The following is a 27,571-nucleotide window of genomic DNA, read 5'->3' as shown; positions in this document are numbered from 1 at the left end:
GGTGGTTAACATCCACAAATCAATCAATGCGATAGGCCACATTAATAAAAGAAAGGACGAGAACTATATTATTCTCTCAATAGATGCAGGAAAAGCACCTGACAAAATACAGCATCCTTTCCTGATAGAAACTCTCTGCAGTGTAGGGATAGAGAGAACATACTTCAATATCATAAAAGCCATATAGGAAAAGCCCACAGCTAATATCATCCTCAATGGGGAAAAACTGAGAGCTTTTCCTCTAAGGTCAGGGAACATGACAGGGATGCCCACTCTTACCACTATTGTTCAACATAGTACTAGAAATCCTAGCCTCAGCAATCAGACAACGAAAAGAAATAAAAGTCATCCAAATCAGCAAAGAAGTTGGACTTTCACATTTCACAGGGGACATGAGACTCTATGTTAAAAACCTAAAAGACTCCACCTCAAAATTGCTGGAACTCATACAGAAATTCAGCAAAGTTGCAGGATATAAAATCAACGTACAGAAGTCAGTTGCATTTCTATATGCTAACAATAAGTCAGAAGAAAGAGAAATAAAGGAATCAATCCTGTTTACAACTGCACCAAAAACCACTATACCTAGGAATAAACCTAACCAAGGAAGTGAAGGATCTGTACTCTGAAAACTATAAAACACTTAAGAAAGAAAGTGAGGAAGACACAAAGAAATGGAAAAACTTCCATGCTCATGGATTGGAAGAACAAATATTGCTAAAATGTCTGTGGTTGGGAGGCCTGGGTGGCTCAGTTGGTTAAGCATCTGCCTTTGGGTCAGGTCATAATACCAAAGTCCTGGGATCCAGCCCTGCATCGAGCTCCCTATTCAGCGGGGAGCCTGCTTCTCCCTCCCTCCTGTTTGTGCTCTCTCCCTTTCTTTCTCCATAAATAAATAAATAAATAAATAAATAAATAAATAAATTCTTTTAAAAAAAGTCTATGCTATCCAAAGCAATGTACATATTCAATACAATCCCTATCAAAATACCGTCTACATTTTTCACAAGGTTGAAACAAACAATCCTAAAATTTTGGCTCTAGTCTTACCATGGTATAAGAAGTCATCTTTGGTCAGGTGATCACTAGGCACAGGAGAACCAATATTTCTATAGCCTAATTTCAGAAAGTGTACATGTTTTTTATTTACAAGTCTCAATGAGCGAAGGAAAACTGCTACTCTCACTCACTAAATACAGTGGGAAACATTCAAATTTTGAAAGGAACACAAGAGAGAATTCTCTCATACCATGCCAGACCAAATCACAGAGGCTACTCCTCACGTATCTTTCTGAGTCTATATACTGGGCAAAGAATATCAGTGAAGCATTATAATCTAGCTGATACAATCTAGGTAGATATAATCTAGCTGAAGGGAACCAGAGAGTTTGGTGGACCTAGCGGAGCTCAGCAGTGCAAGGAAGTTGTATTCCCTGAGGTCGTAGTCTGAAGCCAGACTTTAAGCTCATTAACTAGAAGAATGAAGTTTGTAGAAGTCCTACCAGGTTCTTACAGATACAGGCTATAGAAGTTTAACCACAGACCCTGGAGTCTTATGGGCTCAAAAGTAGGAAAACTGGGAAATATTTTCCTGTTGACCACTTACTGGAGAGTATTAAGGGAGATGTGTAGTAAGATATAATTCATATCATAGGAAACTGTATTTGTTTACAAAGATTTATTATTAACTTTAGAGAGAGTGGGGAGAGGTGGGGGAGAGAATCTCACGACCTCGAGATCATGACCTAAGCCAAAATCAAGAGTCAGATGCTTAACCGACTGAGTCACAGGTGCCCCTTAGGGAACAGTATCTTTTTTTCGTTAATTTTTTATTTATTTATGATAGTCACAGAGAGAGAGAGAGAGGCAGAGACATAGGCAGAGGGAGAAGCAGGCTCCATGCACCAGGAGCCTGATGTGGGTTTCGATCCCAGGTCTCCAGGATCGCGCCCTGGGCCAAAGGCAGGCGCCAAACCACTGCGCCACCCAGGGATCCCAGGGAACAGTATCTTTAAAGAACCGTGATGAACATTTTTCTGATTCAATCTATTAATTAATAAGAAACAGTTACCTATGCAACTATCTAATTCATTGGATGCATCTGTGAAACCTCATTCTACACAACAGTATGGCAAAGAGCAGTGTATAAACTAGCATAATCACAGGTCCAGCTTCACATTCTTATGGGAGACATCTTTATCTCTGAGGATGAATTGTTGGTCAATAATGAGAATTTACTCAGGTTAAAGGTTTGCTTTAAAACCTTTTTTGTATCTATTAAAATTTTTAAATTTGATATATAATTGACATTGTATAAGTTTAAGGTGTAATTATGTTGATCGATACATTTATATGTTGCCAGAGGAGTGTGTGCCATTAAAGGTTATTATTTTTTAAATTATATATATATATATATATATATATATATTTAGTTTTTATTTATTTGAGAGAGAGACAGAGAGAGAGAAAGAGAGTGCATGTGAGAGAGCACGAGCAGTGGGGAGAAGCAGACTCCCTGCTGAGCAAGTAGCCTGATGCTTGGATCAGGACCTTGGGGTCATGACTTGAGCTTAAGCCAGATGCTTAACTGACTGAACCACTCAGGCGCCCTACAATTTCTTTTTTTATGACGGAATTCAGATCTAGTCTCCTCACAAGTTTGATGTTTGTAATACAGTAATCTTGCCTATAATCACTATGCCAGGTTTTAGATCTTCAGAACTTATTTATCTACTATTTGCATGTTTGTATCCTTAAATAAAATCTGTCCTATTTCCCCATCCCCCCAGCTCCTTGTAATCACCATTCTACTCACTGATTTTGCAAGATTCACTTTCTTAGATTTCACATATAAGTGATATCATACAAGATTTGTTCTTTTCTGCCTGACATATCTCATTTGGCATAATGCCTTCAAAGTGTATCTATGTTGTTGCAAATGGCAGGATTTTCTTCTTTCTTCTGGCTGAATAATATTCTCCCTCTGTGTGTGTGTGTGTCTATGTGTGTATGTGTATACACCATGTCTTCTTTATATATTCTTCCTCTGATGGATATTTTGTTTGTTTTATGTCCTGGCTGTTGTGAATAATGCTGCAATGAATAAGGGAGTGCAGATATTTCTTCCAGATATTGATTTCATTTCCCCTAGATATATACCCAGAAGTGGAATTGCTAGATCATATGATAGTTCTATTTTAATTTTTTGAAGAACCTCCATACTATTTTCCATAGTTGATGAACCAAATTACATTCCCACCAACAGTGTACATGGGTTTCCTTTCCTCCACATCCTCAAAACACTTGTTATTTAATCTTATTCTAATAGCTGGAAGGTGCTATCCATGGTGTTTCGATTTGCATTTCCCTAGTGATTAGTGGTGTTGAGTGTCTTTCCGTGTACCTATTGCCCATTTGTATGTCTTCTTTGGACAAATGTCTATTTGGGTCTTCTGCCCATTTAAAAATCAGATTGTTTTGTTTTTCTTTTTGATGATTGAGCAGTGGGAATTTTAAAAATATATTTCAGTTATTAACTTCTTATCCAATATGTGATTTGCAACAATGTTCTTCCATTCTGTAGGTTACTTTTTCACTTCACAAATGGTTTCTTTGCTATGCAAAGGCTTTTAAGTTTTATGTAGTCCCATTTGTTGATTTTTGTACTTTTGGTGTCACATCTAAAAAATCATTGTCAAGACCGATGTTAAGGAGACTCATCCCTATGTTTACCTCTAGGAGTTTTACAGTATTAGATTTTATGTTTAAATATTTGATCCATTTTTTTATTGGAGTTCAATTGCCAACATATAGCATATCACCCAGTGCTCATCCCGTCAAGTGTCCCCTAAGTGCCTGTCACGCAGTCACCCCAATTCCCCACCCACCTCCCTTTCCACTACCCCTTGTTCGTTTCCCAGAGTTAGGAGTCTCTCATGTTTTGTCCCCCTCACTGATAAATATTTGATCCATTTGAGTTAATTTTGGTGAGTGATGTAAGATAGGGGTCCAATTTCATTTTTCTGCCTATGAGTATCCAGTTTCCCAGCATCATTTGTTGAAGAGGCTATCTTTTCCCCATTTGGTATTCTTCATTCCCTTGTCAAATATCAGGGGCTTTCTATTCTGTTCTATTGGTCTATGTGGTTTTTTTTTTTATGTCAACACCATACTGTTCCAATTACTATAGCTTTGTAGTATAGTTTGAAATCAGGAAATGTGATGCCTCTGGCTTTGTTCCTCTGTTTCACGATTTCTTTGGCTCTTTGGGGTCTTTTGTGGTTCCACACAAATTTTAGGATTGTTTATCCTATTTCCGTAAAGAGTGCCATTGGGACTTTCAGAGGGATTAAGTTGAAACTACAGGTGCTTTGGGTAGTATAGACATATACAAAAAATAATTCTTCTGATCCATGAACATGAGATATCATTCCATTTGCTTGCATTTTTTTTGAGTTCCTTCAACAATGTCTTGCAGTTTTCATTGTGCAAATCTTTCACTCCCTTGCTTAAATTTACTCCTAGGTATTTTATTGTTTTTGATGCTCTTGTAAATGGAAGAGTTTTCTTTATTTATTTTTCAGAGGTTTCATTGTTAGTGTATATAACACAACTAATTTGTATATGTTGATTTTTGTATATATTGCAATTTTACTGAATTCATTAAAATTGAAAAAACCAACAGTTTTTTGGTTGAGTCTTTAGGATTCTCAATATATAAGATCATATCATCTGCAAATAATGACAGTTTTACTTCTTCCTTTCTGATTTGGATGCCTTTTATTTCTTTGTCTTATCTAATTGTTCTAGCTAGGACTTCCAGTAGTATATTGAATATGAGTGGTGAGAATGAGCATCTTTGTCTTTTTCCTGATCTTAGAGAAAAAGCTTTCAATTTTTCATGATTGAGTATAATGATAGCTGTGGATTGTCACATGTGGCCTTTATTACTTTGGGGTATGTTCCTTTTGTACCCAATCTGTTAAGGGTTTCTATCATGAAAGGATGTTGTGTTCTGTCAAATGCTTTTTCAATATCGATTGAGATGTTCATATGATTTTTATCTTTCATTCTATTAATGTGGTGTATCACATTGATTTCTGTATGTTGAGTCATCCTTGCATCAGGAAATGATGTATAAAATCCCACTTGGCCATGGTGTATAGCTCTATTAATGTGTTCTTGAATTCTATTTGTTAATTTTTTTGAGGATTTTGCATCTATATTCATCAGGGAACTTGGTCTGTGGTTTTCCTTGATTGTCGTTGTGTGGCTTTGGTATCAGTGTAATGCTGCCCCATGGGAAGAGTTTGGAAGTGTTCCCTCCTCTTTGATTTTTGGGAAGAGTTCAAGGATTGGCATCAATTCTTTAAATGTTTGTATAATTTGCTAGTGAATTGGTCTGATCCTGGGATTTTCTGTGTTGGAAGATTAAAAAAAATTTTTTTTTAAACTCAAGTTAGACAACAAATAGTGTGTTATTAGTTTCAGGAGTAGAATTTAGTGATTCATCAACTGCATATAACACCCAGTGCTTATTACATCGAGTGCCCTCCTTAAAGCCCATTGCCCAGTTACCCCATCCTCCCACCCACGTCTGATCCAGCAACCTTCAGTTTGTTCCCTATAGTCAAGAGTTACTTATGGGTTGTCCCTCTCTGTTTCGTTGTTTGTTTGTTTTTTCTCTCTGTTTTTTTTTTTTTTTTTAGAATTTATTTCTCTTTAGAGAAATATTATTCTTTTTTTTTTTAGAATTTATTTATTTCTCTTCTCTCTAGAGAGACAGAGACAGAGAAAGAGTGGGAGGGGCAGAGGGAGATGGAGAGAGAATCCCTAGGAGATTCTGTGCTAAGTGCAGAGCCCAATGTGGGGCTTGATCTCATGACACTGAGATCATGACCTGAGCCAAAACCAAGAGTTGAATGCTTAACTGGCTGCACCGCCCAGGCACCTGCCCTCTCTCTCTCTGTTTTTATCTTATTTTATTTTTATTTTTCCTTCCCTTCCCCTATATTTATCAGTTTTGTTTCTTAAATTACACAGAGTGAAATCATATGGTATTTGTCTTTCTCTGGCTGACTTATTTCACTGAGCATAATACACTTTGGTTCCATCAATGTCCTTGCAAATGGCAAGATTTCATTCTTTTTGATGGCTGAGTAATATATACATATTGCCACTATATATATATATATATATATATATATATATATATATATATATTGCCCACATCCTTCTTTATTCTTTCATCTGTTGATGGATATCTGGGCTCTTTCCATATTTTGGCTGTTGTGGACATTGCCTCTATAAACACTGGGGTGCTTGTGCCTCTCTGAATCCTTATGTTTTGTATCCTCTGGATAAATACGTAATAGTGCAATTGCTGGGTCATAAGGTAGTTCTATTTTTAACTTTTTGAGGAAACTCCATACTGTTTTCCAGAGTGGATGCACCAGTTTGCATTCCTACCAGCAGTGTAAGAAGTCTCTTTACTGGGAGACCTTTGATTACCAATTCAATTGCTTTACTCATTATTAGTCTATTCAGATTTTCTATTTCTTCCTGATTTAGTTTTGTCAGGCTCTTAGTTTCTGGGAATTTATCTATTTCTTCAAGGTTATCCAATTTGTTGTCATTTAATTGTTCACAATAATTTCAATGATCCTGTAGTAATAGTTGTAAATGTATCTTCTTTCATTGCTGATTTTATTTGAATCTTTTTTCTTCTTTTCTTAGTCTAGATAAAGGTTTGTCAATTTTGTTTATCTTTTTGAAAACCAAACTGTTATCTTGATCATTTCAGTTGTTTTTCTGTTTTTTTTTTTTTCTTTTCCCTCCGATCTTTGTTATTTCCTTCATTCTGTTGACTTTAGGCTTAATTTGTTCTTCTCCTAGTTTCTTGAGGTGTGATGTTAGGGGTTTATTTGATCATTCTAATTTCTTAACATACGCATTTATTGCTATTAATTTCCCTTTCAGAATTGTTTTACAGAATCCCATAGGTTTTGGTATATTGTTTCCATTTTCATTTGTTTCAAGATATTTTTTTATTTCCTTTTTTGAACCACTGGTTTTTTGGTAGTGTGTTTTTTAGTGTCCAGATGCTTGTAAATATTCCGGCTTTCCTCTTGCTCTTGATTTCTAGTTTCATAGCATTGTGGTCAGAAAAGATGATTTCAGGCTTCTTAAATTTTTCAGGACTGGTTTTGTGTCCTATTACTGTGTTCTCTATCCTGGAGAATCCTTTACATGTGCTTGAAAAGAACATGTACTCTGCTGTTATTGGGTAGAATATTCTAAATATTTGTTAGGTCCATTTTGTCTAAAATATCATTCAAATCTAACTATTCCTTGTTGGTTTTCTGTCTGGATGATCTATCCATTGTTGAAAGTGGAGTACTGAAGTGCCCTAATATTATTGTATTGTTATCTATTTCTCCTGATATTTGCTTAATATATTAAGGTGCTCCAATGTTGGATATGTATATATTTGATATATTATAATATCCTCTTGATGAACTAATTTTTAATTATATAATGACCTTTATATTTTGTTACCATTCTGGCTTAAACTCTATTTTGTTTGATATGAGTAAAACTATTCCTATTTTCTTTGTTCTATTGAGTCTATGTATGTCCTTAAAGCAGAAGTGAGTCTCTTGTAGGCAGCATATAGTTGAGTCATTAAAAAAAATCCATCTAGCCACTATGTGCCTCTTGATTCATGAATTCATCCATTTACATCTACAGTAATTAATGATATGTAAGGACTTACTAATGTCATCTTCCTGACTGCTTTCTGGCTATTTCATATTTCCATTTTCTCTTTTTCCTTATTTATTATTTTTTCTTTTTCCCTATTTCTGTCTACCTTTGTAAATTGGTGGTTTTCCATGGTGGTATACTTTATTTCCACTTTTTAAATATTTTGTGAATAATCTTTTCTAGATTTTTGCTCTGTGGTTACCATAAGGCTTACATAAAACATCTCACAGATCAAATAGTCCATTTTGAGCTTATCTTTGCACCTTATTTTTGCCTACAAAGAATCCATTTTTTCATGCTTCCCTTTTATATATTTGATGTCACATCTTATCTTTATGTCATGTACTCATTTAAATATTATAGTAGCTATAGTTGTTTTTAACACTTTTCATTTAGCATTTATACTATAGTTAAGTATATAGTACACCATCCTACATAAAATTAGAGTTTTCTAAATCTGACTATATTTTCACCTTACGAGAGTTGTATAGAGTTGTATACTTTATATATTTTCATGTCTCTGATTAGCTTCTCTTCAATTCAGCTTGAAATTTTTCAGCATTTTCTACAAGGCAGGTCTAGTGGGGATGAATTCCCTCAACTTTTGCTTGTTTGGGAAAGTATTTCTATTTCATATCTGAAAGATAATTTTCTATAGGCTTTGTGCACTTAAATATTCATTAATAAGGTAAGGTAGATCTCATGTTAAGTGTTCTTACCAAAACAAAAATCATCAAAAAAACCCCTAAGGGACACAAGGAAGCTTTTGGGGAGTGATAATGTTTATTACCTTGATTGTGGTGATGACAATATGAATGTATACATACATCCAAAATCACTAAATTGTATACATAATTTTTATTATTGTTGTTCAATTTACCAACATACAGAATAACGCCCAGTGCCTGTCACCCAATCACTCCCACCCCCCGCCCTCCTCCCCTTCTACCACCCCTAGTTCGTTTCCCAGAGTTAGCAGTCTTTACGTTATGTCTCCCTTTCTGATATTTCCCACACATTTCTTCTCCCTTCCCTTATATTCCGTTTCACTATTATTTATATTCCCCACATGAATGAGAACATATAATGTTTGTCCTTCTCCGACTGACTTTCTACACTCAGCATAATACCCTCCAGTACCATCCACGTTGAAGCAAATGGTGGGTATTTGTCATTTCTAATAGCTGAGTAATATTCCATTGTATACATAAACCACATCTTCTTTATCCACTCATCTTTCAGTGGACACCGAGGCTCCTTCCACAGTTTGGCTATTGTGGCCATTGCTGCTAGAAACATCGGGGTGCAGGTGTCCCGGCGTTTCATTGCATCTGTATCTTTGGGGTAAATCCCCAGCAGTGCAATTGCTGGGTCGTAGGGCAGGTCTATTTTTAACTCTTTGAGGAACCTCCACTCAGTTTTCCAGAATGGCTGCACCAGTTCACATTCCCACCAACAGTGTAAGAGGGTTCCCCTTTCTCCGCATCCTCTCCAACATTTGTGGTTTCCTGCCTTGTTAATTTTCCCCATTCTCACTGGTGTGAGGTGGTATCTCATTGTGGCTTTGATTTGTATTTCCCTGATGGCAAGTGATGTGGAGCATTTCCTCATGTGCGTGTTGGCCATGTCTATGTCTTCCTCTGTGATATTTCTTTCATGTCTTTTGCCCATTTCATGATTGGATTGTTTGTTTCTTTGCTGTTGAGTTTAATAAGTTCTTTATAGATCTTGGAAACTAGCCCTTTATCTGATACGTCATTTGCAAATATCTTCTCCATTCTGTAGGTTGTCTTTTAGTTTTGTGGACTGTATCCTTTGTTGTGCAAAAGCTTCTTATCTTGATGAAGTCCCAATAGTTCATTATTGCTTTTGCTTCTTTGTCCTTCGTGGATGTATCTTGCAAGAAGTTACTGTGGCCGAGTTCAAAAAGGGTGTTGCCTGTGTTCTTCTCTAGGATTTTGATGGAATCTTGTCTCACATTTAGATCTTTCATCCATTTTGAGTTTATCTTTGTGTATGGTGCAAGAGAGTGGTCTAGTTTCATTCTTCTGCATGTGGATGTCCAATTTTCCCAGCACCATTTATTGAAGAGACTGTCTTTCTTCCAGTGGATCGTCTTTCCTGCTTTGTCGAATATTAGTTGACCATAAAGTTCAGGGTCCACTTCTGGGTTCTCTATTCTGTTCCATTGATCTATGTGTCTGTTTTTGTGCCAGTACCACACTGTCTTAATGACCACAGCTTTGTAGTACAACCTGAAATCTGGCATTGTGATGCCCCCAGCTATGGTATTCTTTTTTAAAATTCCCCTGGCTATTCGGGGTCTTTTCTAATTCCACACAAATCTTAATATAATTTGTTCTAACTCTCTGAAGAAAGTCCATGGTATTTTGATAGGGATTGCATTAAACGTGTATATTGCCCTGGGTAACATTGACATTTTCATAATATTAATTCTGCCAATCCATGAGCTGGAATATTCTTCCATCTCTTTGTGTCTTCCTCAATTTCTTTCAGAAGTGTTCTATAGTTTTGAGGGTATAGATCCTTTATCTCTTTGGTTAGGTTTATTCCTAGGTATCTTATGCTTTTGGGTGCAATTGTAAATGGGATTGACTCCTTAATTTCTCTTTCTTCAGTCTCATTGTTAGTGTATAGAAATGCCATTGATTTCTGGGCATTGATTTTGTATCCTGCCACGCTACCGAATTGCTGTATGAGTTCTAGCAATCTTGGGGTGGAGACTTTTAGGTTTTCTATGTAGAGTATCATGTCATCGGCGAAGAGGGAGAGTTTGACTTCTTTGCCAATTTGAATGCCTTTAATGTCTTTTTGTTGTCTGATTGCTGAGGCTAGGACTTCCAGTACTATGTTGAATAGCAGTGGTGAGAGTGGACATCCCTGTCTTGTTCCTGATCTTAGGGGAAAGGCTCCCAGTGCTTCCCCATTGAGAATGATATTTGCTGTGGGCTTTTCGTAGATGACTTTTAAGATGTTGAGGAATGTTCCCTCTATCCCTACACTCTGACGAGTTTTGATCAGAAATGGCTGCTGTATTTTGTCAAATTCTTTCTCTGCATCTAATGAGAGGATCATATGGTTCTTGGTTTTTCTCTTGCTGATATGATGAATCACATTGATTGTTTTACAGGTGTTGAACCAGCCTTGTGCCCCGGGGATAAATCCTACTTGGTCATGGTGAATAATTTTCTTAATGTAGTGTTGGATCCTATTGGCCAGTATCTTGTTGAGAATTTTTGCATCCATGTTCATCAGGGATATTGGTCTGTAATTCTCCTTTTTGGTGGGGTCTTTGTCTGCTTTTGGAATTAAGGTGATGCTGGCCTCATAGAACGAATTTGGAAGTACTCCATCTCTTTCTATCTTTCCAAACAGCTTTAGGAGAATAGGTATGGTTTCTTCTTTAAACGTTTGATAGAATTCCCCTGGGAAGCCATCTGGCCCTGGACTCTTGTGTCTTGGGAGGTTTTTGATGACTGCTTCAATTTCCTCCCTGGTTATTGACCTGTTCAGGTTTTCTATTTCTTCCTGTTACAGTTTTGTTAGTTTGTGGCTTTCCAGGAATGCGTCCATTTCTTCTAGATTGTCTAATTTATTGGCGTATAGCTGTTCATAATATGTTTTTAAAATCGTTTGTATTTCCTTGGTGTTGGTAGTGATCTCTCCTTTCTCATTCATGATTTTTATATTTGAGTCTTCTCTCTCTTCTTTTTAATAAGGCTGGCTAATGGTTTATCTATCTTACTAATTCTTTCAAAGAACCAACTCCTGGTTCTGTTGATCTGTTCCACAGTTCTTCTGGTCTCGATTTCGTTGAGTTCTGCTCGAATCTTTATTAACTCCCTTCTTCTCCTGGGTGTAGGATCTATTTGCTATTTTTTCTCTAGCTCCTTTATGTGTAAGGTTAGCTTTTGTATTTGAGTTCTTTCCAGTTTTTGAATGGATGCTTGTATTGCGATGTATTTCCCCCTTAGGACTGCTTTGCTGCATCCCAAAGATTTTGAACGGTTGTATCTTCATTCTCATTAGTTTCCATGAATCTTTTTAATTCTTCCTTAATTTCCTGGTTGACCCTTTCATCTTTTAGCAGGATGGTTCTTAACCTCCACGTGTTTGAGGTCCTTCCAAACTTCTTGTTGTGATTTAGTTCTAATTTCAAGGCATTATGGTCTGAGAATATGCAGGGGACGATCCCAATCTTTTGGTATCGGTTCAGACCTGATTTGTGACCCAGTATGTGGTCTATTCTGGAAAAAGTTCCATGTGCACTTGAGAAGAATGTGTATTCAGTTGAGTTTGGATGTAAAGTTCTGTAGATATCTGTGAAATCCATCTGGTCCAGTGTATGATTTAAAGCTCTCGTTTCCTTGGAGATGTTGTGCTTAGAAGACCTATCAAGTATAGAAAGAGCTAGATTGAAGTCACCAAGTATAAGTGTATTATTATCTAAGTATGTCTTCACTTTGGTTATTAATTGATTAATATATTTGGCAGCTCCCACATTCGGGGCATATATATTGAGGATTGTTAAGTCCTCTTGTTGAATAGATCCTTTAAGTATGATATAGTGTCCCTCTTCATCTCTCACTACAGTCTTCGGGGTAAATTTTAGTTTATCTGATATAAGGATGGCTACCCCTGCTTTCTTTTGAGGACCATTCGAATGGTAAATGGTTCTCCAACCTTTTACTTTCAGGCTGTAGGTGTCCTTCTGTCTAAAATGAGTCTCTTGTAGACAGCAAATAGATGGGTCCTGCTTTTTTATCCAGTCTGAAACCCTGCGCCTTTAGATTGGGGTCATTAAACCCGTTCAAGTTCAGAGTTACTATTGAGAGATATGAGTTTAGTGTCATCATGATATCTATTCAGTCCTTGTTTTTGTGGATTGTTCTATTGGACTTCTTCTTAAAGGGGAATTTTGAGTCCCCCTTAAAATTTCTTGCAGAGCTGGTTTGGAGGTCACATATTCTTTCAGCTCCTGCCTGTCTTGGAAGCTCTTTCTTTACCTCTCCTTCCATTTTGAATGAGAGCCTTGCTGGATAAAGTATTCTTGGTTGCATGTTCTTCTCATTTAGGACCCTGAATATATCTTGCCAGCCCTTTCTGGCCTGCCAGGTCTCTGTGGAGAGGTCTGCTGTTACCCTAATACTCCTCCCCATAAAAGTCAGGGATTTCTTGTCTCTTGCTGCTTTAAGGATCTTCTCTTTATCATTGGAATTTGCAAGCTTCACTATTAAATGTCGAGGTGTTGAACGGTTTTTATTGATTTTAGGGGGGGATCTCTCTATTTTCTGGATCTAAATGCCTGTTTCCCTTCCCAGATTAGGAAAGTTTTCAGCTAGGATTTGTTCAAATACATATTCTGGCCCTCTGTCCCTTTTGGCGCCCTCGGGAACACCAATTAAACATAGGTTTTTCTTCCTCAGGCTGTCGTTTATTTCCCTTAATCTATCTTCATGGTCTTTTAATTGTGTCTTTTTTCCTCAGTTTCCCTCTTTGTCATCAACTTGTCTTCTATGTCACTCACTCGTTCTTCCACCTCGTTAACCCTCGTCGTTAGGACTTCTAGTTTGGATTGCATCTCATTCAATTGATTTTTAATTTCTGCCTGATTGGATCTAAATTCTGCAGTCATGAAGTCTCTTGAGTCCTTTATGCTTTTTTCTAGAGCCACCAGTAGCTGTATAATAGTGCTTCTGAATTGGCTTACTGACATTGAATTGTAATCCAGATTCTGTAACTCTGTGGGAGAGAGGACTGTTTCTGATTCTTTCTTTTGAGGTGAGGTTTTCCTTCTAGTCATTTTGCTCAGTGCAGAGTGGCCAAAAGCAAGTTGTATTTGGAAAAGGAGAAAAAGAGAGGAGAGAAACAAGGAAAGAAAAGAGAAAGAGGAAAAAAAAAGGAAGAAAAAACTAAAAAAAAGAAGAAAAAGAGAAAGAAAAAGAAAGAAAGGAAAAAAAAGGGGTGGGGGAAGGAAACAAATCAAAAGGCAAAACAAAACAAAACAGAACAACAACAACAAAAAAAGATAAGAAAAAAAAAGAACCACGGGGGAGTATCTTCTGATTCTGTGTACTTTAAGTCCCTTGGCTTCCCTTGGTAATTGTCCGTCTAGCTGGTCTTCTGGGGGAGGGGCCTGTTGTGCTGATTTTCAGGTGTTAGCAGTTGGGGGAGCTGCTGTGCCCCTGCCTGGTGCAGGGCTCAGTGGGGGTTGTTTACCCCGTGAGGCCCCAGGAGCAACAGCCCCAGTGGCGGGGCCAGATCTGGAGCCCTGGATTCAGCTCCCACAGTAACCCCAGAGCTCTTGATCTGCAGGGCCTGGAGGCTCCGGGGCGGGGCCGCTGATCTGCCCAGCTCGGGGCAGGAGCGTCCTCGCTGTCCTGGGCCCTCCAGGCCTCTGCCTGTCCCGGGGGAGGCCGGATCCTGGGTTGTGTCCCCGCGCCTTGTGCTCCGGGGCCTGCGCTGTTGGATTCGCGCTCCCGGGCGCGCAGCCCCCTCCGCGGAGCCGCCCGCCTGAGCCCCTGCGAGCTGCTCCTGGAACCGCGCAGCCCCCTCCGCACGGAGCCTCTTCCTCCGCCTGAGCCCCTCCGAGCTGGTCCTGGAACCGCGCAGCCGCCTCCGCGGAGCCTCTTCCTCTGCCCGAGCCCCCCCGAGCTGCTCCCGAGGCCCCGCAGCCCCCTCCGCAGAGCCGCCGCCCGAGCCCCTCTGAGCTGCTCCGGGTCCGCCGTGCGCGCTGCAGCCCTTAGGGAGCTCGGCGCACTCTCCTGGGCGCGCAGTTGCTCTGTTACTGTCCCAGGGAACCCGAGGGCATCCTTGCCCTCCTGGGTCCTGCTCCAACTCCCTGCGAGCTCCTTTCCGCCTGGGTAGGTTGGTGCAGCTCCTGCTTCTCCTGGACGGGGCTCTCCTGTCCTGGGGACACTCGCCCCGGCCTCAGCCCGGCTCCTTGCGGGGCCCCTTCCCCTTGGAGGCCTTTGTTTCTTTATTTCTTTTTTCCCGTCTTCCTACCTTGATAGAAGCGCGAACTCTTCTCACTGTAGCATTCCAGGTGTTCTCTCTTTAATTCGCAGGCCGAATTCATAGATTTTCAGGATAATTTGAAGGTTTTCTAGGTAATTTGGTGGAGACAGGTGATTTGGAGACCCTAGTCTTCCGCCATCTTGCCCCTCCTCCTGTATACATAATTACATACAGTTTTTTATAATAAAAATAAGTGGAGGAAAGAGATGTAATAGCTAATAATTTTCCAATACTGATTTAAAAAATTAAAAAGCAGCCAGAATATGGTAGTTATGCTTGTGATGAGCAGCACAGCATAATATATAAACTTGTTGAATCATTGGAGAAGAAGGGGAAGACAGTGGTGGAGTAGGAGGACCCTAGGCTTGCTTCATCCCACAGATACAACTAGATAACTATCAAATCATCCTGAATGCCCCAGAAGTCAACGTTGAAGACTGGCAGAACAAGCTTCACAACTAAAGGTAGAGAAGAGGCCACATTTAAGAAGGTAGGAAGTGTGGACATGCACTTTGGGAGAAAAATGGATCATGGTCTCTGTGGTTGGGGGGGAGCCACAGTTGTAGAGAAGGGCAAGACACAGACTAACAGGGGATCCCACAGGGGGAAGATGAATCCTTATAGCAATAGACTTGGAAAGCAAAAGAAGCTAAATTTTGTGCATTCTCACAACCAGTGGGTCTTAAAGCCTGGAGTTTTAAAGGTTAGTGGGCTTGGCTTGGGGAGAGCCTGGAGGGCATTGGGGCTGCTCAAGGAGAGAAGGCAGGACAAACAGCCCACGATATATGGTGTGGAAACAGTTATCTAAAGAGTGTCTGAGCGACACAGTGGGGAGGCTATTTGCTCACCTCAGAGCATGTTCCAGAGAGGCAGTGTTCATGGAGAGACCCCTACAGGAACAAGGGAATTGGTAGGTAGATATAAGTAACATGCCTGATTGAGAATTTAAAGTAATGACCATTAAGATATTCACCAGACTTGAGAAAAGAGTGGAAGACATCAGTGAGACCCTTAACACAGAGATAAAGAATAACAGCAGACATAAAATGTTTAATAAACACAATGAGAAGCACACTTGATGGAATGAATAGCAGGCTGGAAGAAGCTGAGGATGAACCAATAACCTAGAAGACAGAGTAATGGAAAGTGATCAAGCTGAACAAAAGAGAGAAAAAAAGAATAAAGCAAAATGATAACAGATTTAGGAAACCCAACGATTCAATCAAATGTAATAACATTCGTATTATAAGGATCCCAGAAGAAGAGAGAGAATGAGGGACAGAAAATTTATTTGAAGAAATAATAGCTGAAAACTTCCTTAATCTGGGGGAAGAAACAGATATCTAAATCCAGGAGGCACAGAGAACCCCCCCCCCCCAAAAAAAAGCAGAGACACACCAAGGCATTGGTATAATTGTAATTAAATGGAAGAAAAAATTTTAGAGCAGAAAACCAAAGAAGACAATTACATACAAGGGAAACATCATAAGACTATCAGCTGATTTTTCTGCAGAAACTTTACAACCCAGAAGAGAGAGGCATGATATATATATTCAAAGTGCTGATTAGGAAAAATCTGCATCCAATACTCTATCTCCATCCATACTATATCCAGCAAGGCTATAATTCAGAATAGAAGGAGAGATAAAGAGTTTCCAAGACAAATAAAAACTAAAGGAATTCATGACCATTAAGCTGCTAGTCCTGCAAGAAATATTAAAGGAGACTCCTTGGGTGGAAAGGAAAAACAAGTGACAGTATGAAAGTAGGAAGTAGAAAAGCAGTAAAAATGATTATTTCTCTAAAAAATCAGTCAAGTAACCCACAAAATAAAAGGTTGTAAAATATGACTCAATATACCTAAAACATGGAGGGGAAAGAAATAAAGAATGGGTTCAAACTTAAACAACCATCAACTTAATATAGATTGCAATATGCAGAAGTTGTTATATACAAACCCAGCGGTAACAACAAATTAAAAACCACTAATATATATGCAAAGGATAAAACTGAAAGGCAATCTATAGAATTGGAGAAGATATTTTCAAATGACATATCTGATAAAGAGTTCGTATCCAAAATATATGAAGAACTTTACAACTCAACACCCCAAAACCAAATAATCCAATTAAAAAATGGGCAGAAAACATGAACAGACATTTCTCCAAAGAAAGAATCCACGTGCAACAGGCACATGAAATGATGCTTAATATCACTCTTCATCATCAGGGAAATGCAAATCAAAACTATAATGAGATTTCACCTCACAATTCTCAGCATGGCTAAAATCAATAACACGAGAAACAACAAATGTTGGCGAGAATATGGAGAAAGGGGAACCCTTGCACTGTTGGTGGGAATGCAAATGTAGCCTTTGTGGAATACAGTATGGAAATTCCTCAAACAGTTAAAAATAGAATTACCCTATGATCCAGGAATTGCACTGCTGGGTATTTACCCAAAGAATACAAGAACACTAATTCAAAGTGATACATATACCCCTATGTTTACAGCAGCGTTACTTCTAATAGCCAAATTATGGAAATAGCCCAAGGATCCATTGGTGGATGAATGGATAAAGAAGATGTGGCATATATGTATATATATACACACACACACATACACACACACACAATGGGATGTTACTCAGCCATAAAAGAGAATGAGATCTTGCCATTCGCAAGGTTGTGGATGGATCTAGAGGGTATTACAGTAAGTGCAATAAGTCAGTCAGAGAACAACAAATACAATATGATTTCACTCACGTGTGGAATTTAAGAAAACAAAAAAAGCAAAAGGAAGATAAGAGAGAGAGAGAGAAAGTGAAAAAAAGATTTTTAATTATAGAGAACAAACTGATGGTTACTAGAGGGGAGGTGGCTGGGGGATGGGTTAAATAGGCAATGGCAATTAAGGAGTACACTTACAGTGATGAACTCAGGGTGATGTATGAAACTATTGAGTTACTGTATTGTATACCTGAAACTAATATTACATTGTATGTTAACTAACTGGAATTAAAATAAAAAAAGAAGAAAAACATGAATATTATAGCTCTACAGTCAGTAAATTTATTATATTTCTGGTAATACTATTAAGAAATTTTTGTTAAATCCTAAAAAAGAAGTCTTTTTTTTGTTTGTCTCTTAAAAATCCACATATGAGTGCAATCATATGATACGGTGTTTGTCTTTCTCTGACTGACTTACTTCACATAGCATTACAGCTTCTAGATCCATTCATACTGTTGGAAATGGCAGGATTCATTCTTTTTTATGGCTGAGTAATTTTTATCCATTCATCTGTCAATGGACACTTGGATTACTTCCATATCTTTGCTATTATAAATAATGGTGCAAAAAACAGGTGTGCCTGTAGTTTTTCAAAATAGTGTTTTTGTTTTCTCTAGGTAAATACCCAATAGTGGAATTACTGGGTCATATTAGAAAACTATTTTTAATTTTTGAAGAACCTCCATACTGTTTTCCACAGTGGCTACACTACTTTGCATTCCCACTAATGGCGCATGAGGGTTTCCTTTTCTCCACATCCTTATTAACACTTGTTGTTTCTTGTATATTTGATTTTAGCCATTCTGATAGATGTGAGGTGATATCTCATTGCAGTTTTGCTTTCCATTTCCCTGATGATGAGTGATGTTGCACATCTTTTCATGTGTTTGTTGGCTATCTGTATGTTTTCTTTGGAAAAATGTCTTCCATTCATTTTTAATTAGATTATTATTTGTGTATGTGTGTGTTGCAATATGTTTTGGATATTAACCTCTTATTGGACATATGCAAATCATTAATAAAAAGTAGGATATCAATACATATACTATAGATATTGAAAAGATAATAAAGTGAATATTATGAACCAGTTTAATTGCTAATAGATCTAAGAATTTATGTGAGTGGACCAATTTCTCTAAAAACACAATTTTTTCAAGTCCTACAGAAAAAGTAGAAGGTCTGAATTATCTAATAGGTACTAAATAACTTGAATTCATTATTTTAAAAAAGCCCTTGGCGGAAAAACCCCAAATCATATCAATTTAATAATGAATTCTTATGAATATATGAAGAAATACCAATTTTACACAATTCCTCCACAGAATAGAAAAGAGAGAATGAATCTCAAGTCTTTTTATAAGTCTACTAAATCCTAATAATAAAACCTGATGGGAGGGATCCCTGGGTGGCGCAGCGGTTTGGCGCCTGCCTTTGGCCCAGGGCATGATCCTGGAGACCCGGGATCGAATCCCACATCAGGCTCCCGGTGCATGGAGCCTGCTTCTCCCTCTGCCTATGTCTTTGCCTCCCTCTCTCTCTCTCTGTGACTATCATAAATAAATAAAAAAAAATAAAAAAAAAATAAAAATCAATTAATATAATTTACCTTTAACTACTAAAATCAGAAAAACTATATGATAACTCAATAGGTATAGGAACACCAGTTGATGAAATTTGCCATAATTTATGCATGAAACACTTAGCAAACTAGGAAAAGGAAAGAAACTTTATTAATATGAAAAAGTTAATTTACAAAAACCCCTTAAAATGATGAAATGAAGCTAAGAAGTTCTCTGATACATAAAAAATCAATTGTAATTCTATATCCCAATAAAAATACACATATTATAACATTTATAAATAATACTACTTAAATGGAGTTAAAAACATGAAATGCATAATAATACATTTCACAAAATGTACACAAAAACTCTATAATAAAAGCTGTAAAATATTTTTTAGAGAAATTAAAAATACCTAGTTAAATGGAAGGATATAACTTGGTTAATTGGGTCACTCAGTATTGTAAAGATGCCACAGCTTTTCAATTTGATCTATAGACTCAGACACGATAAAAATCCTAGACAGTTTTGTAATTGATAAGCTGATTCTAAAAATTTATATGAAAATACAAAGAACCAAGTTCTTCATCCTGAAGAACTGAGCTAGAAGGAACACTTATACTTCCAACCTTAGAAATATATTATAAGGTTTACAATAAAACACAGATTGTTATCGGTACAAAAGCAGAGAAATTAATCATGGAACAAAATGGAGATTTTAGAAACAGATCCACACATATACCTGGCTTATGATGAAAGTAATATGATAGTGCAGTGGGAACACAAACGGTTATGGGCCAATGCATTTCCATATTGAAAAATGAATCTTGACCTTTATCACACATTATGCACAGAAAGCAATTCCAGATGGATTATCATAAAGTGCTAAAGCTTAAAAAAAAACCCAGATTATTTTCATAAGCTCAGAGTAAAGGAAAATTTCTTAACCTAGCACAAAAATGGCAAGTTATACAGGAAAAAATGATTACTTGGATTTTTATTAAAATTAAGAATTTCTCTTCATCAAACCAACATTAAAAGAATGAAAGTCAATCCACAAAGCAGAAGAAGAAAAGGTGCTTAACTTTATTAGCTATCAGAGGAGTGCAAAGAAAACCTTAAATGCAATCACAACTCACCCACTAGAGTTATAAAATGAAAGAAACATAAAATATCATGTGTAGTCACCACAGGGAGCAACTGGAATTCTCATAAGCTACTATGGGAATATACAGTTTTACAACCACTTTGGGAAAGTGCTTGGAAGCATGATGCACACCCTATAATCAAACAAAACCACCTGTAAGTATATAATAAAACAAAGCAAAATAAAATTATTTGTGGTCACTAAGAGATGTGTACAAGAATACTGATAGCTACACTATTCAGAATAGTCATAAACCAAAATTACACAAGTATCCTTCAAACGTAAAACAGATCAATAAGTTATGTATTCATACAATGGAAAAGGATGCAACACAGGAAAAACAACATACAAATAAATTATACTTGGAGAGTTAGCTCTCTAAGTATAATATTGAGTGTATTAAGTCAAGTACAGAAGAAATAGATGGTAGATTCCACTTACAAGAACAAGAGAAGGCAAAAGTAATGTATGGCATTAGATTACTTGTGAGTCTGGGATAGTGTTGCAAAGTGGACTTGATCTGGTTGCTGTATCCTTGCATGCTGTGTACTTTTCTATATGTATGTTACATTTTAATAGAAATAAGCCAAAATGCTAAAAAATCTGCTTTAAATTTCTTTAGAAAATAAGTAAGGGTCATTTTATAGTACCCATCTATATTCAATGACAAAAACTAAAAATGATTCATGCTTTCACATTGAGAATGCTCAATAATTTGTTCAATTAAAATCTCTATGTACAGAAAAAATTAGAAGAAAATATACTGAATTTGGGTAGTAAAATTATTTACTAAGGCATCTGTCAGCATTTAACAAGATGCACATTCAAGCATTTTACTTGACATCAACTCAACAGATATTTGCATGCATGTAGTTTGAGCCTAATCCTAATCATCTCTACCCATAGTTTGCTACCTGTACTGTTGCAAAAACTTCCCCAAGGTTCTTCTCAGTGCATTTTTAATCTCCCTGTTTTTCAGGCTGTAGATGAAGGGGTTTACTAGGGGAGTTACCACACTATACTGTATGGAGAAGATCAGCTCCAGAGGTGAGCCTGAGGTTGGCATGAGATGACGCAGGAAAGCTGAGCCATAGAAGAAGCTCACTGCAGTGAGGTGGGAGGAGCAGGTGGAGAAGGCCTTGCTTCTGCCTGAGGAGGAGCTGATGCTCAGGATGGTGGAGACAATGCGTGCATAGGAGAAGAATATCAGGAAGAATGTACCAAAGCCATGCAGGAGTGTGGAACAGAGCAGGACAGTGAGGTTGGTAGAGACATCAGAGCAGGACAAAGGGAAAAGGGAGGGCAGCTCACAGCTATAGTGGGGGATGGTATGGGCCTTACAGAAATCCAGGTTTGTTACTAAGGTGATGTTAATGAGTGCATCTAGAAACCCCAGGCTCCATGAACCCCATACAAGCTGCATATACAGCTGATTATTCATCACCTGGCCATAGAGGAGTGGATGACAGATAGCAGCATAACGATCATAGGCCATTGCTGACAGTAGGCAGACTTCTGTTCCTCCAAAGTCAAACAGAAAGAAGACTTGAGCCAGGCAGCCCTCCACTGAGATGGTTTTCCTCTGGGACAGGAGGTTCTCCAGCAACCTGGGCACTATGGCAGTAGAGAAACAAAAGTCCGTGAGAGAGAGGTGACTCAGGAAGAAGTACATAGGTGTGTGGAGGTGGGAATCAGCCTTGATGACCAACAGCATCAATAAATTTCCCAAAATAGTCAAGAGGTAAATCCCAAGGAAAAGCACAAAGAGCAGAACCTGGATGTGAGAGTCAACAGACAGCCCAAGGAGGATGAACTCTGTGATGGTGCTGTGGTTCTTCAAAGCCATTTACAGAGGATATAACCTAGAAATAAAAATAGGCATAAATCTCAAACCTCTGTTGACTGCACTCAATTACCAGAAGAGGAAGGCTTGAGCCCAACTAGCTTATATTTCGTATTTTTCCATATTGATTTTTTTAGAACATTTCTTCCCATACTGATGCTCTGCTTCAATTCTGAATGGGTCAATTTCAGTATGATATTACCCTATAGTTGATATTCTATCTCAGAGATTGCTGAAGGAATTCACAAATTTGTTCAAACATGGACTAGACTAATTTAGTCAATTTCCTTCAGTTAAAACTGCTTAAAAATGTTATCTGTAATTTGCATATTTTAATGGGATGTCTATAGTGGATGTTGCAAAACTTCTAATTTCTTCTCCATCTCTGTTTCTTACTCCCATTTAAAACCTAGCTAAGTTACTCAATGATGTTATTTTACCTTCCTTTAGCTTTTTACAATCACTTTCACATATATTGTCAATATCATCTTTGGGGCAAGACTAAAACATGTAATCGTGAATCTTAGTGCATGTGTGCCTGTGTGTGAGCATGTGTCTTTCTTTGCCTTTGTATGTTGGAGGATGGAGTAGAATGAATAAGGGCAGAGCTTGATGAATCCATTTTACAGAAGGGAAAATTTAGTATCAGAGGTTATGTTACTTGTCCAAATTTTCAATTTGAATAGTTGGTATTTGTTTGTACTATGTAGGACTCAAAGACAAGAGGTATCTCTATCATACCATGTCTTGCAACCAAGGGTTGGCAATGAATGTCCTCCATCATTTGGCATCTATGTACCTATATAATTGTCATATATACTACCTCTTAGCCCTAATTCAGAGGGCAAGCTAGTATATTTTTCTCCAATACCTTATGGACATCCCTTCTTTCCACCTTTGCTTAAGCATTGACTTTATCTGGAATGCCCTCTTTGTAGATCTACATTTTATTTATTTTTTGACACTTAGCTTAATTTCAACTTTCTAAAAAAATCTTCTGAATTCACCATATTTAATAATAGAACTATTATTCTTCTGAATTCACCATATTTAATAATAGAACTATTTTTTATTGAGCACCATTTAAGTTCTAGGTACTCCTACTAAACTCCAGGTGCAAGTTGAAGTAAATCACTTAGTAAAGATTTTTCAAATAAGGAAACAAAAAATGTTTGAGTATCACCCAAATGATTCATACCATGATTCCAACTCTGAACTTTTTATTATAAAGCCTGTATTTTTTCTATACTGAGTCTCAACTTTTCTGAAGAGTTTCTTAAGAATTCTTCTGTTTCTCTACAGTATGATCTAACTCATCAGCTCATAATAAATAACTGTTCCCAGTAGGCTACCACATGAATCCCTGTTTTGCTATTGTAGTCAGTGTTAGTGTGTATGTGTAGTGCATTAAAGTTTTCCATTTCTTGATACTGTAATTTCATGGAGGCAGTGATTGTGCTTGACTGTATTTGGCATCCAGAACACTCAGCCTAGTGAAGGGAAGTACATAGGTGGAACCCCAGTGAGTATTTGTTGAATAAAGAAATAAAAAATAATGAAATGAAGAGTATAGGTTGTATAGGTAACATTTCTGGGAAAGGTTCCAGACCCATAATCTTGATAAAGATTCAACATTAAAGATAAGTGAAAGAGAAAAAAATGCTCTGTGTGTGTGTGTGTGTGTGTGTGTGTGTGTGTGTGTGTGTAGGAAGAGGAGGAGGAGGAAGAGAAGTTAAATTGTTGTAGCTATGGAGGGTCTGGTAGTGGACTTTACCCATTCTATTCACAATCCTTCTTTTCATTTGTTTATGCTTCTACCATATTTCCATAAGCCCGTTATTCAGACAGCAGATATTCATAGGTGGACTGTTATAAACCAGGCTATGCTAGGTAGGCAGAGAAGACAACCTTTTATATACAGCTGCTTAACTATTTTATAGATACTCAGCTTTTTTTTCTCTTTGATTTTATGTCACTTTTGTCTAGCATTCAGGGATTTATTCTAGTATTAGCCTTTGCCTTTGTGCCTAGTTTGAAAAATAATCTGGGGCTACATACTTAGGTTGTGCCTCTTGAAACCTCTTGCCTGGTTTTGTAATGCCACACAAACTCTGGCCTGTCCCCTTGTGCTCAGAATCTAGCCTGTATTCTTGAACTTTGTCCTGACACTGTAAGGTGTGACCTTGATGTTGCCCAAAGGGCTCATAATGAGTTTAATCCTGTAGAACAGCCACCTTCTCAGTGCTGTCCTTTCTGATTCTTCCCCCACGATAAATACTGAATCTTTACATACTTTCTCAGACTATGAGATTTTCTTAAATTCAGTTTCCATCTCAGTTATTTATTTTTTAATGGAGGTCATAAGAAGACCTACCTCTTTTATTTTTTTTTTAAGATTTTATTTATTTATTTGACAGAGAGAAAGAGAGCACAAGCAGCAGGAGCTGCAGGCAAAGGCAGAGGGAGGAGCAGGCTCCCTGCTGAGAAAGGAGCCCGATGCTGGGTCAATCCCAGGATGCTGGGATCATGACCTGAGCCAAAGGCAGATTCTTAAATGACTGAGCCACCCAGGTGCCCTCATCTCAGTTCTGGCTACTAGACTTATATGCAGCATAGATGGCTGAAATCAACTTAAATTTAGCAGAGAAGGAAAACAAACTGTTGAAAAAAAATTTCAAGGACCTCTTTTATCTCTGCTTTTGTCAAGTTCTGTTAGAAGAAAACAATTTTCCTGTTTTCTACACTAGTAAATAAAACAAAATTGAAAAGTCAGTTGAGACCACTCTCTTAAAAAATATGAGCATTTCAGTGTTTAGAATTTTCTGTATGAATTAGGCATAGTATAGTTTCATTTCTTTCACATTTACTCTTTGTCTACATTGTGTGTACTTACTCATCCAGAAGGGTCACAGTGCCTTCAATTTACAATGAAATTTATAAGATACAGCCTAGATTCAGAGTAGGTAATGAAGGGATGTCCTAGATCCTTAAAGAAAGAAGAGAGAGAGATCAATGCAGAAATTAGAAGTTAGCTGGGGTTTGAATTTGTATAAGAGAGTCATATATGAGCACTTGTCAAACATGTCTGCAACCTTTAGTTCTGTCTTACCTGCTTTACAAATCAGCATGATGTTGATTCTTTAAAAATATCTATCTATCTATCTATCTATGAGAGAGAGAGAGAGAGAGAGCAAAAAAGCATGGGTGTGCAAGCAGGGGGGTGCAGAAAGAGAGGGAAGAAAGAAGCAGACTCCCTGCTGAATGCAGGGAGCCCGATGTGGAGCTCGATCTCAGAAATCAGATTATGACCTGAACTGAAACCAAAAGTCAGATGCCCAACCAACTGAACCACCCAGGCCCCTGACTTTTGTTTGTTTTTTTTAAAGAGTCATCTCATTTTATCTCATTTTATCATTGGATATTTATTCCACTGGAATGACTGAGTTTAAATGTCAAATTAGTCACAGTATTAACCCCCTTAGATTAAGGAATCAGGATAATGATGATGATGGTGATGATTTGAAAAGACAATGCTTGATTCCAAGCACTTTATATATATTAACCTACTTTTTTCTCTAAAAAAATCCCATGATGCAGCCATTTTTATCTTCTTATCCTTTTTCTTTCTTTTAAACAGACGAGGACCTGAGGCAACAGCCAGCATTTAAGAACCCTGTCTAATGACAAAAAGGCACCAATGGAGAACTTGGGATTTGAGCTCAGGCAGTTTGGTAATTTATCACATTCTTTCCAAGGGGACAAGTTGTTGGGAAACCTTCCTAGACAAAGAGAACAAACATAGGTTTCTTAACACTTTGTCAATCTCAAATGTATTTAATTTAAAAATGTTAATTTCACAAATGCTGGGATAGATGGATTAATAAGAAAAAGAAGAGAGAGAGTGTCAGTATTTCCTCTGTTTACTGACCAAAAGTGGGAAAGTTTGTATACTCAGAAACATTATAAATCCCCTGGGAATCTGGGAGTTCCCTGAACTGGAAGAAGGGCTGAAAGTAGGAGGGCATGGAAAAAGAACATCAGCAAAATTTTCTCCTAAATATTTCTTGACTTCTGCCCCTTTTCCTGTGTGCTTCAGCACCTGCATCAGTTTGAACCATTTGGGAGACTGGGGGAGTTATTAATAGCAAAAAATTTAACTTTCTGTGGCACATGTAAGTGGATTCTAGAAAAGGACAAAAACATATACTATCTGCTGTGATGATGTACTCTGTCTAATCCTCCTCTATTATACTCTGAGTTGCTTTACTCTGCTTTAATTATGCATTTAGGGCCTAGACAATACAGAGTTTGTACCCAGAATGCATGAAATCCCATTCCCATTGCCCAACATCAGTCATCAAGGCCAGAGAGTTTTCCCCAAGAAGCTGCTCAGAGTAGGGGTACACATAGACCTCAATGCATTGAGAATATGAATCTGCCTAGATTTGGGGGCTCAGTCTCTAGCAAAAAATGTCTACAAGAAGACCCAGGGTAAAAAGACACATCTCAGAGAGCCAGAATGAATTTATCAGGGGAGAGAGACAGAGAGAGAGAGAGAGAGAGACATCAGAGGGTCACTGAGACATTACCAAGCTCTGGACTTTTTGTGGCTCAGAAGATTTCCTGCAACCCTGATTTGTACCTCAGTCCACGAGATCTCTATGTTCCTGAAGACCAATTACAGGAACTTCAGATTATTGATTTTTTTTCTAATGGGAAGTTACAGTAAAGCCATGAAAATCAATTACCTAAGAGCTAGATACTCTCAAAGCCTGAAGCTTCAAGGTACATATCCTCTGAGCTCTACCTTGGTCCTGGTTTTTTCTCCTACTGGCTATATGAAGACTCTCAAATCCTCCACAAAAGGTATGGAGGGGTTCTTCTGGTAGTCTTAAGTTCAACCCCTCGGGCATCCCTGATTTTAGTCTTCTCTCTGACTTTAAATACTGTTGTACTAAGAGAATCCATGAGATGAGTGATTCCCAGATAAAACCCTTCAGAAGGGCAGGTGTAGATTAGATAATAATTGGCCAGCAGAGCCTGGCACCCCAGGAGACCAAAAGGCCAATGTCTTTTATTCTCTGGAGTCAGAGCATGAAGCCCAACTTTAGACTCACACAAAACAAACACATTTTTAAAAGCTCAAGGGATTCTATTTAGTGTGGGCTTTTGGAACTTCTATGTTGAAGCTTTAACTTTGATGAAAACTTTCAGGTGTTTAGTGTGTTCCAAAGGAAGCAAGGTAGGTGGCAACACCCTTTGTGTGCTTAGTCTTGGTATGTCACATTTGGGAAAGCAAAGGGAAGCTGTGTATTTATCTCAGGTTATGTTCCTTTGCCCTCATGATTTGAATTCATAAATACCTCTCAGATGAATATGTTGGTGATCAGTCGTGTCAACAATCAGGGAGGCTTTCAGGGAAATA

At 37.8% G+C, this 27,571-nt stretch overlaps 1 protein-coding gene across 1 annotated transcript; it reads right to left on the bottom strand.

Moving 5' to 3' along the window:
- Positions 1-21,213: 21,213 nt before the first annotated feature.
- Positions 21,214-22,149, bottom strand: OR8S13 (olfactory receptor family 8 subfamily S member 13). Its single transcript, NM_001389047.1, is given in 1 exon segment — positions 21,214-22,149. A coding segment is annotated over 1 exon segment (936 nt).
- Positions 22,150-27,571: the final 5,422 nt, after the last annotated feature.

The sequence above is a fragment of the Canis lupus genome, chromosome 27 (assembly GCF_011100685.1).
Source record: "Canis lupus familiaris isolate Mischka breed German Shepherd chromosome 27, alternate assembly UU_Cfam_GSD_1.0, whole genome shotgun sequence".
NCBI lineage: Eukaryota > Metazoa > Chordata > Mammalia > Carnivora > Canidae > Canis > Canis lupus.
Note: the sequence above shows the minus strand (reverse complement) of the source record. Positions and strands in the feature narration are given on the sequence as shown.